This window comes from Chiloscyllium punctatum, chromosome 3 (genome assembly GCF_047496795.1).
Source record: "Chiloscyllium punctatum isolate Juve2018m chromosome 3, sChiPun1.3, whole genome shotgun sequence".
In the NCBI taxonomy this organism is placed as follows: Eukaryota; Metazoa; Chordata; class Chondrichthyes; order Orectolobiformes; family Hemiscylliidae; genus Chiloscyllium; species Chiloscyllium punctatum.
This window is the reverse complement of record NC_092741.1, coordinates 61,752,993-61,770,248: the sequence shown is the minus strand read 5'-3', so window position 1 is coordinate 61,770,248 and position 17,256 is coordinate 61,752,993. Positions and strand designations below refer to the sequence as shown.

At 40.9% G+C, this 17,256-nt stretch overlaps 1 protein-coding gene across 4 annotated transcripts in view; it reads left to right on the top strand.

Annotated features, from left to right (window-relative positions):
• The window catches only part of ahi1 (Abelson helper integration site 1), a 260,111-nt gene that overhangs the window by 223,156 nt on the left and 19,699 nt on the right, over positions 1-17,256 (top strand). For 3 of the 4 annotated variants that reach the window (XM_072554134.1, XM_072554114.1, XM_072554123.1), the window contains 3 exons: positions 10,688-10,756; positions 16,462-16,624; positions 16,750-16,847. In XM_072554134.1, coding sequence (XP_072410235.1) covers positions 10,688-10,756; positions 16,462-16,624; positions 16,750-16,847 — 330 coding nt within the window. Of the gene's footprint in view, positions 1-10,687; positions 10,757-16,461; positions 16,625-16,749; positions 16,848-17,256 lie in introns of those variants that run through there. The other variant, XM_072554143.1, reaches the window with a different exon arrangement.

Here is a 17,256-nt window from a genome sequence, read left to right as displayed (position 1 = left end):
GAGCAGGGTCATGCAGGGACCCACCTGGACAGAGGGCGGCAGAAACAGGGCACTTCTTGGTCCACCGGGTACACTCCAAAGACTGACAGAATAAGGGTACCCAACAAAAAAAGGTTAGCATTTTTGCTGTGAATTCAGACTATATTCTGTTGCCTTCAAGTGGTCCTTGGGTCTCTGAGGTATGGGAACCTGCTGGAGGGTCTCTCCGATCCAAGATCCAAAGGCAAGGGGTAAATTACTGCTGAAGGAGACGTGAAGAATTGGTCAAGAAAACTGCGCAGTGGGGTAAGGGGTGAGTAAGAATAAAAAGTGCAAAAATTCCATGTGGTGTATGTAAGACCCTATGGATAGATAAGGCAGAAATATAAGACCCTATAGATAGATAGGGCAGAATAAAGAAGGGGAAATGGTTTTATATGACCCTATAGATAGATAGGGCAGAATAGGTAAGGGGAAATCGTTTTACTGGAAGCGCTGATAGACCTGTTTAGAAAGCCGGCAAATTGGTAGTTGATGATTAAAAGTGAAAATAGCAGAGAATAGTCATAGTGTTATAGTGTTACTAGACTGTTAAATGTTTTAGATAAGGCCAGTAGGATAATTAGACTTTTGGAAATGAACAAAAGGTCTGTTTAAGTAAGGCTATGGCTGACAGTAATTGATTTATAGCAGAGTGTTTGGCTGTTAGCAGCAAACGTGTGTGTGTGTTTGTGTGTGTTTGTGTGTGTGTGTGTGTGTGTGTGTGTGTGTGTGTGTGTGTGTTTCGTTTCCCTGGAGCTCGAAATCCAGGGGTATTTTGATTTTATTTTGTACTGTAAGAAGTTAAGATAGTTTTTTTTAAAGAAATTTCTCAAGAAACCATTAGTAATTAATGCATTTTGAAGGTGCAGTGTTAGATTGGTTTTGATAGAATGAATGAGAATAGGTTGTTTGTATTAACTAGCTGCAATTGAGGACATTTAAAAACTGATAGATTGGTAAGGGACAGTTGCAAGTTTTAAAGTTAGGAATTGCTTATACTATTGAACAAAGCACCACCGGACTTGAATGGTATGAGGAAGTGATTTATGAGAGCAAAGATAATACATTGGTTGGACTGAAATATATCGTAGGATGGATAAAGTGACTGCAATTGAGATACTGATTAAGAAATTTCCAGGGGCAAGAAATGATATTGTAAAAATTTCTGAGAAATGGGAAAAAAGAACTAAGGATTTATTGACTAAATGGCCAAGAGAAGGTAATTTTGATATACATATGTGCAATGAGATGGAAGGACTAATTAAGAACTATAAGCCAAAAGATAAATCTAAAAGTAGAAACCAAAAGGATCAGGAGATGGAAATACTGAAACATTTCAGGAAAGAGGGTAAGGAACTAAAGGTAACTTGTCAGGCACCTGTGGTAACTAGGAAAGCTGCAAAAGAACAAGCTGAGCAGTTACGGGAAACAGAAAAGTAGGAATCAGCAACCCCCCTGTATACCCAGATGTGGAGGAGTTGAATAAACCTCCTCCCTACTCGAATGAAGAGGCATTGAAGCAGTGTCCAGTAATAAAGGGAACAGTAGTAATAGAGGGACAGTTAGAATGGGATAGAAGTGCGGAAGACAAAAATGAACTGAGGGAAAGAAGAGAAAGAGAGAAAAGGGACAGGCAGGAGCAAATAGAAGCTATACAACGAGAGCAAGAAGAGCTGAAACATGAGATTAGTGTGCTGCGTGGGCTAAGGGAACAAAAGGCAATTGAGGAATACTCATTGCGATACGAAAGAAGGGCTGAAGAGAAAAACAGTGAAAGTGACGGAGAGCAAGCAGAAAGGGACGATGAGAGACAAGGAAAGAAAAGGGCCCCAGTACGTAAAGAATGTGAGGAATTAGAAATAGCATCGGACTCAGAGCCCGAGGGGGATTTATTGAGAAGTAGTGTTGATAAAGGGGAAAAGGGCCAACAGGGAAGGATGCTACCACTTCTTATGAAAGAGGGGAGAAACCCACAATACATTCCTTGGGGAACTCAGGATCTGGAAGGGCTGAAGAATGCACTGCCCAGTTTGCATGAGGGAGCGGGAAAGTGGATCAGGGCTTTTGAAGATGAAACCATAGGGCAATTGCTGGCTATAGGAGACTTGAAGGCACTGCTGGTGAGGTTGGTAGAGCTCCCGAAGTTAAAGGAAATAATGATCCGAGCCTGTTTGAAAAATGTGGCAGACAATCCAATGATTAATCATGGGGTTGGGTTTGATCGAGTGAGACAGAGTGTATGGCAGGCCTTGAGAGACTGTTATCCACCCAAAATAGACCCCCAGGGTCTGAGAGGGGAACCACTGGGAGAAAGTGAAAACCCGGCTGCCTACTTGGAGAAACAGCTAATGAAGTGGAGGCTGGAAACAGAGCAAGACATAGAGACTAATCAGTTGCTGACCACAATGTTCCAAAATTCCATCATTCAGGCAATGCCCTCCTAAGTCAGGTCAAGGCTGGAGGAAGTGGTGGGTCTGACATAAGCGAGCCACCAGGAATTTAAAGATCATGTAGCTCATGCAGTTGAAAGGTTTCGAAAAGACAAAGCGAAACTGCCTGAACAGCAGGCGGAGGTGCAAAGGAAGCTGGCACAAATGCAGCTCGAAGAGCTTAAAAAGAAAGAAAAACAGAAGGCTAAAAAGGTGTTGCCAGTAAGAACCGACACAGTAATCAACACTTGCGTGAACCAAGTACCGGTGCAAGGGGGGTCCTATCAGGTAGCCAGACAGGGGCCAGAAAGTCCCATGCCAGCAATAGAGGGTTTTAGAGAAGCTTTCCCACAGGTGACGTGTCTGGAGCAGGGCAGATTTAAACAACAGCCTAAACAGAACTGGGGTCCCCAAGGACAAAGACGTAGGAATGAGGGACATGATAAATAATCAGGCTCAAAGGGGGTCAGAAATTATGTGTTGCAACCTACAACAGCCTTCCACACTATCTACCACTCCATCAACCTTCGTGTCATCTTATTAACCCACCCTTCATGTTCCTCATCCAAGTCATTTATAAAAATCATAAGAGCACAGGTCCCAGAACAGATCAGTGTGGAACGCACTGGTCACTGAACTCCAGGCTGAATACTTTCCATCTACTACCACCCTCTGTCTTCTGTGGGCCAGCCAATTCAGTGTGCAGACAGCCAAATATCCCTGTATCCCATGCCTCCTTTCTTTCTGGATGAGCCTACCATGGGAAATCTTATCAAATAACTTGCTAAACTACATGTACACCATGTTGACTCTCCTACCTTCATCAATGTGTTTTGTCACATCCTCAAAGAATTCCGTAAGGCTTGTGAGGCATGACCTGCCCCTCACAAAGCCATGCTGATTATCTCTGATCAAACTATGGTTTTCCAAGTAATTGTAAATCCTGTCTCTCAAAATCCTCCCCAATAATTTACCCAGCACAGATGTAAGACTGACCGGTCTGTAATTCTTAGGATTATCCCTATTTCCTTTCGTGAATAAGGGAATAACATTTGCCACCCTCCAATCATCTGGCACTACTCCCGTGGACAGTGAGGTCAGAGGAGTAAAGGTGCAGCAACCTTTTCCCTCACTTCCTCTCGTAACCTTGAGTATATCCTGTCCAGCCCAGAAGGCTGATCTATCCTTACATTTTTCAAAGTTTTCAGCACATCTTCCTTCTTAACATCAACCTATTTGAGCACATCAACCTGTTTCACACTGTCAAACGACAAGGACCTCTCAATAGTGAATACTGAAACAAAGTATTCATTAAGAACCTCCCCATCTCCTCCAACACCTGGCACAAGTTCCCTCCACTATCGCTGATCGGCCCTCCCCTCACTCTTGTTCCTCACGTAACTATAGAATGCCTTAAGGTTTTCCTTAATCTTATCCGCTAAAGCTTTTTCATGTTCCCTTCTAGCCCTCCTAAGTCCATTCTTCAGTTCCTTCCTGACTACCTTGTAAACCTTTAGAGCCCTGTCTGACCCTTGCTTCCTCGACTTTAAGAAAGCTTCCTTCTTCCTCTTGGCTAGATACTCTACATGCCTTGTCACCCAAGATTCCTTCGCCCTACCATCCCTTCCTTGCCTCAGTGGGACAAAGCTATCCAGCACTATCAGCAAGTACTTCCTAAACAACATCCACATTTCTGTCTTGCATTTTCCTTAGAATATCTGTTCCCAATTTAGATACCCCAGTTCCTGCCTAATAACATGTAATTCCTGCTCCCCTGTTAAATACTTTCCCATACCGTTTGCTGCTATCCTTCTCCATGACTATAGTAAAGATCAGGGAGTTGTGATTATTATCACCGAAATGCTCTCCCACCGAGAAATCTGGCACCTGGCCTAGTTCATTGCCAAGCACCAAATCCAAATGGCCTCCCCTCTAGTCCCCCTATCTACATATTGAGTCAGAAATCTTTCCTGGACACACCTGACAAAAACTGCTACATCCAAACTATTTGAACTAAGGAGGTTCCAATCAATGTTAGAGAAGTTAAAGTTAAAAAAAATCATCCCACACCAGGTTATATCCGACAGGTTTATTTAGAAGCTTTAGCTTTCAGAGCACTGTTCTTTCATCAGGTGGTTGGGGAGTATAAGATCATAAGGCACAGAATTTATAGCAAAAGTTTACAGTGTGCTGCAACAGAGATTATATATTGAAAAACAGCTGGATTATTTGTTAAATCTCTCATCTTTTAGAATTACCATGTTTGCTTCAGTTCTTTCATATGTAAATCCCAGAACGGTTTTTAAAGTTACATTCTCAAGTGAACTTTATCTGAGCTGACATGGCATCTATTGTTAATGCATTGAAAGTGTGAGGTTAAAGTCTGTCTGTCTGTGCCCCAATGTTTGGACTGATTTATTTTCTAAAAAACAGGGATTTACAGAATCTTACAATCCATGCAGTTTTTGAGCAAAATAAAATGTAATTTTGCAAGTATAAATGCACCCCACAAATGTATAGTGTGTGTGTTTTGGGGGTAGTTTGTGAGTGTCTGTGATACAGTGTGTGTATGATGTATGAGTGTGAGTGTAAAGGGGTATAAGTCTGTTAGAGGATGCGTTTGTAGGTGTGAGTGTGGGGGGTGGGTATGTATGAGCATGGGGATGAGTATGTGTGAGTGTATGGTAGAGAGCTTATGTTATGAGAGAGGGTTTTTGTGATTGTATGGGTCTTTAGGTGTGTGTTTATGTGTGCACACTTGTGTGCATGTGTGAGAGAGAGTGTGTAGTGCAGTGGGGTCACCTGTGGTGTGACATGAACTTAAGGTCCCAGTTGAGGCCATCCCTATTGGAATCAAAGATGATTCTCGATAGGAGTGAGACAGACAGGGTAGTTGTCATGGGGGACTTCAAGTTTCCAAATATTGACTGGGAAGTAATACGAGTATAGATGGGTCAGTTTTTGTCCAGTGTGTGCAGGAGGGCTTCCTGACAGTATGTAGACAGGCCAACAAGGGGCGAAGCCACATTAGATTTGGTACTGGGTAATGAGCCTGGCCAGGTGTTAGACTTGGAAGTAGGTGAGCACTTTGGTGATCGCGATCACAATTCTGCTATGTTTACTTTAGTGATAGAAAGGGATAGGTGTATACCACTGGGCAAGAGTTACAGCTGGGGGAAAGGCAATTACGATGCGATTAGGCAAGATTTAGGATGCATAGGATGGGGAAGGAAACTGCAGGGGATGGGCACTTTAGAAATGTGGACCTTATTCAAGGAAAAGCTCCTGTGTGTCCTAGATAAGTATGTACCTGTCAGGCAGGGAGGAAGTTGTAGAGCGCAGGAGCCGTGGTTTACAAAGGAAGTGGAATCTCTGGTCAAGAGGAAGAAGAAGGATTATGTTAGGATGAGATGTGAAGGCTCAGTTAGAGTGCTTGAGGGTTACAAGGTAGCCAGGAAAGACCTAAAGAGAGAGCTCAGAAGAGCCAGGAGGAGACATGAAAAGTTGTTGGGGGATAGGATCAGGGTAAACCCTAAGGCTTTCTATAGGTATTTAAGGAATAAAAGAATGATGACAGTAAGATTATGGCCAATCAAGGACAGTAGTGGAAAGTTGTGTGTGGAGTCAGAGGAGATAGGGGAAGCACTAAAGGAATATTTTTCGATGGTATTCACTCTAGAAAACAACAATGTTGTCAAGGAGAATACTGAGATACAGGCTACTAGACTAGGTATGATTGAAGTTCACAAGGAAGAGGTATTAGAAATCTTGCAGAGTGTGAAAATAGATAAGTTCCCTTGGGCCGGATGGGATTTATCCTAGGTTCCTCTGGGAAGCCGGGGGGAGATTGCCGAGCCTTTGGCATTGATCTTGAAATCATCATTGTCTACAGGAATAGTGCCAGTAGACTGGAGGATAGCAAATGTGGTTCCCCTGTTCAAGAAGGGGAGTAGAGACAACCTTGGTAATTATAGACCAGTGAGCCTTACTTCAGTTGTTGGTAAAGTTTTGGAAAAGGTTATAAGAGATAGGATTTATAATCATCTAGAAAAGAATAATTTGATTAGGGATAGTCAGCACGGTTTTGTGAATGGTAGGTCATGCCTCACAAACCTTATAAAGTTCTTTGAGAAGGTGACCGAACAGGTAGATGAGAGTAAACCGGTTGATGTGGTGTATATGGATTGCAGCAAGGTGTTTGATAAGGTTCCCCACAGTAGACTATTGTACAAAATGCAGAGGAATGGGATTTTGGGAGATATAGCAGTTTGGATCAGTAATTGCTTGCTGAAAGAAGACAGAGGATGGTGGTTGATGGGAAATGTTCATCCTGCAGTCCAGTTACTAATGGTGTACCACAAGGGTCAGTGTTGGGTCCACCGCTGTTCGTCATTTTTATAAACGACCTGGATGAGGGCGTAGAAGAGTGGGTTAGTAAATTTGCAGATGACACTAAGGTCGGTGAGTTGTGAATAGTGACGAAGGATGTTGTAGGTTACAGAGAGACATCGATAAGCTGCACAGCTGGGCTGAGAGGTGGCAAACGGAGTTTAGTGCGGACAAGTGTGTGGTGATTCACTTTGGTCGGAGTATCCGGAATGCAAAGTACTGGGCTAATGGTATGATTCTTGGTAGTGTCGATGAGCAGAGAGATCTCAATATCCATGTACACAGATCCTTGAAAGTTGCCACCCAGGTTGACAAAGTTGTTAAGAACACATACAGTGTTTTAGCTTTTATTAATAGAGGGATTGAGTTCTGGAACCATGAGGTTATGCTGCAGCTGTACAAAACTCTAGTGCGGCCACACTTGGAGTATTGAGTACAGTTCTGGTCACTGCATTATAAGAAGGATATGGAAGCTTTGGAAAGAGTGCAGAGGAGATTTACTAGGATGTTGCCTGGAATGGAAGGAAGGTCTTACGAGGAAAGGCTGAGGGACTTGAGGCTGTTTTCATTAGAGAGAAGAAGGTTGAGAGGTGACTTAATAGAGACACTTAAGATAATCAGAGGGTTAGATAGGGTGGACAGGGAGAGCCTGTTTCCAAGTATGGTGACGGCGAGCACGAGGGGGCATAGCTTTAAATTGAGGGGTGATAATATAGGACAGATGTCAGAGGTAGTTTCTTTACTCAAAGAGTAGTAAGGCTATGGAATGCCTAGCCTGCAACAGTAGATTTACCAACTTTAAGTACATTTAAGTCGTCATTGGACAAGCATATGGACGTAAATGGAATAGTGTAGGTTAGATGGGCTTCAGATTGGTATCTCAGGTCGGCGCAACATTGAGGGCTGAAGGGCCTGTACTGCGCTGTAATGTTCTATGTCCTAAACTTGGCTGTCAGCCTCTGCTTGTCCACTTTGCGTTGTTGCCTGTCTTGCAACAACTGTGGCTGAACAGAGGCTGACAGCCAAGCTCGGTACCCATGGGATGGCCTCACCTGGGACCTTGGGTTCATGTTACACTACAGGTGACCCCACTGCACTACACTCTCCCTCTCTCTCTCTCTCTCTCTCTCTCTCACACACACACACACACACACACTCCTATAGACCCATACACTTATGCAGACCGTCTCTCATACACAAGCTGTCTCTCATATGCTCACACATGCACACCCCCCACACCCACACAGGCACCCTCTCATAGACCGATACCCCTTTAAACTTACACACACTCCCATGGACAGACACCCTCCCCACATGCACACATACACATATAGGTTTGTAGGGTGCATTTGTACTTGCAAAATTACATTTTATTTTGCTCAAAAACTGCATGGACCCGTGTAAAGTTAAAAATCGCACAACACCAGGTTATAGTCCAACAGGTTTAATTGGAAGCACACTAGCTTTTGGAGCATTGCTCCTTCATTGGGTGATCACTATCACTCGATGAAGGAGTGTCGCTCCGAAAGCTAGTGTGCTTCCAATTAAACCTGTTCGACTATAACCTGGTGTTGTGTGATTTTTAACTTTGTTTACCCCAGTCCAACACCAGCATCTCCAAATCATGGATCCATGTAATATTCTGTAAATCCCTTTTTTAGAAATAGAACCAGTGTGAACATTGAGGCACAGACAGACAGACTAATCTCATGCTTTCAATGCATTATCTGAGCTGACATGACACCCATTATTAAGGTTCACTTGTGAATGTAACTTTAAAACAAGTTCTGGGATTTACATACAAAAGAACAGAAACCAACATCGTCATTCTAAAAGATGAGAGATTTACAAATAATCCAGCTGTTTTTCAATATATAATCTCAGTAGCATCACACTGTAAACTCTTGCTGTAAATTCTGTTTCTTACAATCTTAGACTCCGCAACCACCTGATGAAGGAGCAGTGCTTTGAAAGCTAGTGCTTCCAAATAAACCTGTTGGACTATAACCTGGTGTCGTGTGATTTTTAACTTTGTACCCCCCAGTCCAACACCAGCACCTCCAAATCAGGGAAGTTAAAGTCACCCATGACAACAATCCTGTCACTTCTGCATCTTTCCAAATTCTGCCTCCCAATCTGCTCCTCTGTATCCGTGTTGCTACTGGGAGGTCTGCAGAAAACTCCCAGTAAAGTCACTGCTTTCCTGTTTCTGACTTCTACCCATACTAACTCTGTAGACAAACCCTCCTTGCCGACCTCCCTTTCTACAGCTGTAATACCATGCCTGATTAGCAATGCCCTCACCTCCCATCCCTTTTGAAACATCTAAACCCTGGAACATCCAACAACCATTCCTGCCCCTATGATATCCAAGTCACGGTAACGGCCACAACATCATTGTTCCAAGTATTGATCAATGCTCTAAGTTCATCACCCTTATTCCTGATACTTCTTGCGTTTAAATAGACACACTTCAACCCATCACACTGACTGCAACTTTGCCCTATCAACAGTCTATCTCCCCTCACAGACTCTCTGCACGCTGCATACTTCATCTTCAGATCCATAGCTCCGGTTCCCTGATGTTGAAGATCAAACTCCAGGACATGACTATATGTAATCCTGTGAAAAAATCATTATAGTATTAATTTTTTGTCATTTTTGTTGAAAGTTTCTTTACGAAATGTGAAGATATGGAAAATTAGGGAAATAAACAAATCTGCCTGAGCAGTATCCTTTGTGTGAAAAGTGTTTTGGATTCTAGTTTCCACAGGATGGAAATGCATCTCAAAGCTGGATACGTTGCTGACTAATGGCTGCAATGTAGGGGACAAGTTAAGTGATGAAACCTCTAGGAAAGCATTTAATCACAGCAAATCCACAAGGACAGTGAGGGAGAAACTTACTGTTAGTGAAGGGTTTGGACCCAGAAGCCTTTGATTTAAGCTGATTGGCAAAGGAAACAACACTAATGTAAGAAAAAATGTTTATAAGTCGAGAGTTGGTAAGATTAAGAACGCACAGCTTGAAAGTGCGGTGGAGGCAGATTCAGTTGTAGCTTACAAACGTATTGGCTCTTTTGCTGAAGAGAAAAGAAATAATAGGGCCACAAGGCAAGGGCAGGAGAGTGGCATAAAGTGAATTGATTTTGCTAGAAAATTGGCACTGATATCATGCACTGAATGGGTCCCTCTGGGCTGTAATTAGCCTAACATTCTATCACCTATGTATAATGCGTATACTGTATATAGCTTTGGATTTGTGGGGGAGGATTTTAGTTTACCATATATTCATGGGAGACTGTGATAAAGTTTAGATTACTTACAGTGTGGAAACAGGCCTTTTGGCCCAACAAGTCCACACTGCAACCCCGAACCCATTCCTCTACAGTACCCCTTCACCTAATACAATGGGCAACTTAACATGGCCAATTCACCTAACCTGCACATTTTTTGGATTGTGGGAGGAAACCCATACAGACACAGGGAGAACGTGGAAACTCCACACAGAGAGTCACCTGAGGCAGGAATTGAACCCAGGTCTCTGGCACTGTGAGGCAGCAGTGCTAACCACTGTGCCACCGTGCTGCCCAATCCAGGCTACTAGGAAGGATTCTCCTCATTCAGTGTTTGAACAAAAGAAAACAAAATGCCCTTTAAACGCAAATTTTGATTTTATACTAATGTACATTTGAATAAATTTAAAACTTAAACAGTACACCTAATTACTAAATTCTACAAAACAAAGAAAATCTTCTTTATATGCTATGAGAACATTATATCATGACAGCCTGTTATATGACTCAGAATGCATAGTAAACAGGTTAATGTAGTTTCCCTTTTCTTTAGACTTGTGAAAAATCTACAATATCTTCAATCAAAGTAGAAGCCGATTCTAACGCACCAGTGGAAGAATCTGTAAGTAAACATTTGCATTTGTGAGCAGTTATGTTTATGTATCTTTCCAATCTTAAACCTTTGCCAAAATTAGGTTTCGTCATTTTAATTGTGTAAAAATTAACATTTTCACGTACATGACTGATCACCACTCATATTTTACTAACTCAGGTAGATAAGAAATGTCACACAGATGCCGAAACTTTAAAAACGTATTTAATCTTAAATTGGCCCCATAGCGTTATTCTTTACTCATAAGTTCAGCATTCAAACTCAGGAAGTTAGCGGAAAATATCCAGTAGCCTCAAAAAGACAGAGCCACACCAAAATGCTGTCAACTCAAATGGAAATAGACTTGCAGAATGTGAAACAAGTTGGCATGTTAAAAAAGTATAGAAACTTCAGGTTGCAGTTTAAACTGCAACAATACCAGACATTCTATCATTTTTTGTAGCTGAAATAACGTTCAAGGCAAAAAATGTGTGGCTTGCAACTTTGCCCAATATAGCAATTACCAAAGGATTCATTTTCTAAATTTAAAGACATTTCTCCCTGGGTGAAACAATGATTTTTAAACTGTTTGATTTATTTTCCAATAATTTCACAGTTAGTTTTTTAAGTTACTGCAGTAAGAGGTAATGGCATCATTGCATTGGAACCTTAACCCACAAAACAATGGGACAGGATTCTATTGAAAGGCAGCAACCTGATGTTTTTCAAACATTTTGGCAGAATTTTCCTGGTCCCATAGCGGGAGTTTTGGAGATAGGTAAGGATTGATGCTAGGAAAATAGAGAGAAGCCTTATAAGGACGGTTAAGAAGGCATTTGGTATGCTTGCCTTTATTGGTCAGATCATTGAGTATAGGAGTTGGGAGGTCATTTGGAAGGACATTTCTTAGGCCACTTTTGGAATATTGTGTGCAATTCTGGTCTCCTTGCTGTAGGAACGATATTGTGAAACGTGAAAAGGTTCAAAAAAGATTTACAAGGATGTTGCCAGAGTTGGAGGGTTTGAGGTACAGGGAGAGGCTGAATAGGTTGGGGCGGTTTTCTCTGGAGCGCCGAAGGCTGAGGGGTGACTTTATAGAAAATCCACAAGGGGCATGGATAGGGTGAATAGCCAAAGACTTTTCTCCCGAGTGGGGGAGTCCAAAACTAGAGGGCGTAGATCTAAGCTGAGAGGGGAAGGATTTAAAAGGGACCTAAGGGGCAACTTTTTCTAACAGCGGGTAGTGTGTATATAGAATGAGCTGCCAGAGAAAGTGAAGGAGGCTGCTACAATAACAATATTTAAAAAGCACCTGGGTGGGTCCATGAATAGGAAGGGTTTAGAGGCATATGGGCCAAATGCTGGCAAATGGGACAAGATTAATTTCAGATTTCTGGTCAGCATGGACGTCTTGAACCGAAGGGTCTGTTTCCATGCTGCACATTTCTATGACTCATTACCTCCTGACTCATTCACTCTCTGGAATATGTCTCCCAGAGGGTTTCCAGGATATAGATCTTTCTTTAACTCAACTTGTGCCTGTTCAGAGACACCATGAGAGGCTTAGAATACGGATCAACTGCCTACTGAATGGAGTTAGATAGCCAATTTAAATGATTAAGGCACCATGTAGGGGCAGTTTAAAGTTGCCAGTAGCAGTGCTGCCTTGGTGGCTTCTCTGCAAGGCTGGGGGTTGGTTAGAGAGAATCATTGAGGCCAGAGAAAACATCCACCAAAGAAACGGCCACAGATGGAAATATGAACTTGTTGTTTAAACACTACCACAACAGGGGTTTCTCCTCTGCTTTGATGGGCCTGCCAACTTTAGCCCTTGTAAATTTAAAATTTAAATTTTTGCCAAGGGAGCCACTTTCACTTGGTGGTGTCATCCTTGCCTTAGTTTCACCCACTTCTTCTGTTAAGGCACCTGAATCTTTAAGGGCTGCCAGCCCTTTGAGTGGGAAAGGAGCACAGGGAAAGCTGCCGTTCTTGAATGGATGACAAACCCACAGTAGGCTCACTAGCTGGCACCAGACATGCGAACTCAGGACCCCATGTGGCCTTGACATTGGGATCCCAAAACCCACAGAAACGTTCTGCGTATTCTATTAACAAACATTTGCTATTAATAATAGAAAAAAACCACACTTGCCAATAAAATTTTCCTTCTTCTGCTATAACCATCAATTCTATATTGCATTTTTCATCCAATCAAAAATATTTCTTGTAACGTAAATGAAAATCATTGCACAGTTTTTTAAAAAATTAAAGTAAGTGCTCAAAACTACGGTGCAGTCACAGGATTAGTACATTTTCGGCTACCAATTGGGCCTGACTGGTAATTTCAATCCATTGTATTTCAATAAAGTCACCCCTCATGCTTTCTAAGTCAGTGTTGACCAATAAATGTTCTGCAGTCTGTTTCCAGTTGCTCCATGCTCACAAAGAAAGTTCCATCATTTATACCCATATTAATTAACAGCTTTCAAAGTAATAAAGCTCACCCATAAATAAGACAATAGCCCATATCACCTACTCAATTCTTTTAAATGTAAAAGTCATCACATAAGATGTCGGTTAATGGATTGATGTCACAAAAGAGATTTTCCTTATCACAGAAAAGCAGATGTAACCAGCCCTAAGAAAGTAATTCTTCAAGTAAGACAATTAGATATGTTCTAAAAGGTTCCCCTGAGCAAATGGAACATTTTTAAAAGCCATGTTTTTGCATTTTAATTGATATGCATAACACTTTTGAAGGCAAACACTAAGTGCATGCACTGAAACTGAGAGTCTTAGAAACAATCACCAAGTTTTAAAGCTTTCCTGACTTGATTTTCTAGCTGCTAATAGAAAAATTGACATCTATTTGTTGTGAAGAACTCAGACCTTGCAATCGATCTAACCAATTGCCACTTCCATCCTCAGTTGAAGTAGATCCTTTTCTAGCAGAAAGTGAGTGTGTTAACAAATGGGTTCATACATATTGTTGGCATGTATGGTAAAAATTACACATAATTGTTGCATTATAATGCCTCATTAGGAACACTAAATCATGTTGAGTAAGTTGACAGTGACAGTTGTTCCCTCTGAGATAAGACACCTTCCTATCGTGTAATGTTACATTCTTGAACTAACGTATATTCTCCTGAATTTTTGGGGAATCTCACAGCGAACTGTTAGTCACCTGCTTTCTTACTAGGGCATCTCCTTACTTTTGTGTTTGAAACATTCAGCTAATTCTGCTACTGTAGAATGGAATTAGTAAAGGACTTTCACATCTGCTATGAATTCTAGGCTAATTTTCATTCACTATGTGGTCAGTACTCCAGTGAAATGGTTTTGAAGGGAACAAAAAACAGAAAGGTGGAAACAATGGATAATAATGTGGAAGATATGTTTTACTACTTAACTGGCCTCTGCAGGTTATATCAGGGATACCTTTTGTGAGCTATGATCATATTTCTTTAAGTATGCAACTCATGACTGAAGATATCCTCAGTCTACATATTTCAGAAACCAGACTGACGATTGCTGAAATTCACCTAATTAAGCCAAGTGATCTTGTGAACAGACTGTAAATAGATAACAGTCAAGATTGTGGTGCTGGAAAAGCACAGTAACTCAGACAGCATCCGAGGAGCAGGATACCTGAATGTTAGCCCATTATTTTTTCCACAGATGTTAATGTGTATTTCTACTGTTTTATTTTATGCTCAGAGATTTATTAGTTAATTGGGAAATATGCATTGTATTTTTTTTATTTTGTGGCTTTTGATTATAATATGTGACAACTATTTCCTCTCAAGATAGTATTTCAGACATTATATGATTTCATGATTTGCAAAAATATGTTAATTGATCTGATATGTTTTGCCTGTCAGCCCCAAAATACCAGAAATCTGAAATTGCTTTGTTCCATTTTTAAAATTATTTTGTTTTACTGCACAGTAGTAAATGATCACTGCTATAGCATTGCGCTCCTTGTTTCCATCATCATACCTTTGGCTTGCTATTTTTCTTGTTCTGTTTTCTCATCTGCCCTTTACATTTCTCTTAAGTTATTTCAGCCAATGCACTGACTGTAGCAGGAATTCTCTTCTACCCCTTCCATTAGCAGAAGGACCACCACTGAAGGGAGAGAAGTTGCATTTTAGCAAACTTTGTCATAAAGTCAGGGGTTCCTAAATGCTATCATCTTGAAACAATGACTTAAGACACTTGTATTATTGTAATTCACACATTAATGAACCAAAACAAGAAACAAAAGTTACTTCCATAGGCTAGATATTTGTAACGCTTGTAAGCAAATTACCGAAATAAACCTCCCCATTGAATTCCTGTTTAGTTACGAGTAGTATTATCTGTGGTTAACGTAGCTTGTATTGGAAGGAGGGGAATTCCAATCAACCCCCCATTGTTATTTACATTCTGTATACTTTGAAAGTTAAAAAAAACAATGACAGTGCATTATTTATCTTCAAATCTCATATGCCTCTGGGTAATAGTACTGATCTACACATTTCTCATGTGCTAAATTCACAATTTCAGCATGAACTGTTGAAAGAGGCATAGGGTGGAAATTAGAGCCCCTCCCACAAAGGTAGACGTCTTGCCTGTACATTTCAAAGCTGCCAGTTTGAGAACAGCATTGGCACAGACGTGAGAGATATTGATTAGCAGACTGCCCTTTCAACTTTGTCTGGATAGAACCTAATAAAACTTTGTGGGTGGGGCAGGGGAGCTGAGTTGGGAGGTGGGAGAATAACTGTCTTTAAGAAAATGATGATATTTAAAGAGAATTGTTCTAAAATATTGTAGATGAAATTCAGAAGTGTCTCCTATTTCCAAATTATTGTGCTGATTTTTATATTACAGATACTTTCAATATGACAGTATTTCCTCACATCGATAATTTAATGTACAGCTGCCACATCACTCATCTTTGCAAGATATTAATAGCAGTTTAAAAAAAAACTCCCACTCAAACTTTCCAAAATGTATCAGTTTATGATTGGAAATTAACCTTTTGAGTACTGAATGCATTAATAGTTTTCAGTGTACACTCGTTTTTTTTAGCCTTATCACAGCTGCAATAAAATCATACTTATAAACAGCAAAGTTGGATAAATCTATAAAGTGACAAAAGTTTATATTGTTTTCTGAAAAAGCTAAACAAAGTTGCTTTTAAATTTTGTAAGACTAATCTTCAAAGGGTTAACTTGTTATATTTTGATCAAAGCTGTTTGATTAGCAACAATGGAAAATGACGATATCTGTTCCAAGATATTACAAGCTTTTTCTCTACAGTGTCTTTAAATTTGAAAATATGGTTTCTCATTTAAAATGTCTGCGGCATTATGTAAAAATACTCAGCAGTAAAATTGCAAGTTGGTTTCGGGCTTAAGAGTTCTGGTGTTAAGATTCTCAACATGTGCAGGTGAAGTTACAATCATTGTTTAATAAGATCATTAATACAATAGCAGCTGTTGTAAACTAACCTTAGCAGTGTGAAATGGTTTAACTATGTCTTGAATCCCGCAGTCCTTTATCTCATAACTCCTGCTGCGTTCCCACCACTTCTGATCCCATCATCAAAACCCTTAGACAGCCTCAAGTCTTACCATACTACAGCTTTGGTTTCAGCTGCCCTGCTGCAGGAGGAAGTTAGACTTAGGGGTTTCTCTCTGTGGCATAGTTGTGATAAAACTGTGGCGGCCTTATCTCTCCTGTAGGTCGTAGCTCTTTATGACTACACAGCAAATCGATCAGATGAGCTAACCATCCAGCGTTTTGACATTATCCAAGTGCTGTACAAAGATAATGCGAGCTGGTGGTTTGGTCGCCTGGCCAATGGAAAACAGGGCTACTTTCCAGCAAATTATGTGGCTAATGAAAGTAAGTTGGCTTTTACCCTTCCTCCTTTACTCATATGTCTGTAACAGATAACAGAAGGTTTTTTTACTATTCACTTTTTAAAAAGAGGAACTTAATTATCATGTAAATATGTGCCATTTTAACAGGAATACCTGATGAAACAGAGCAGAATCGACAAAGCACCAGTCCTATGGCCGCATATGAAGGTGGAGCGACAGAAGAAAAATCCCCAACCCCTACCCAGGTAATAACACCCTGGCAGAGCCAGGGGTGGCAATTTTATCATCGAAAATGTTGCAGATGTAAGAGTTTCAAATCAGGTAAAGGGTGGAGGGGAGAGAGAAGCAGGAGGGTTAATCTGTGGATCAGGTGAAAATGCAAGAGATTAAATGGCAAAAGAGATGGCATACAGGCTAAAGGTGATGAAATATAGTAAGAATCAAAAAATGGGTGGAGGAGATGCTAATGGAAACAGCAGACTCATTACCTGTACCAACTGTTTGAAACTAAGGAGATCAAGAGTTGCAATCTCAGAATTAATTCCCACCCAGTCAAACTTTGAGTGGCATTTCATTTTTCAATCAGACATTTATTAAGTTCAACAGTTTTACATCATGACCAAAGGGCTGTTGCAGTGCAGTGGTAGTGTCCCT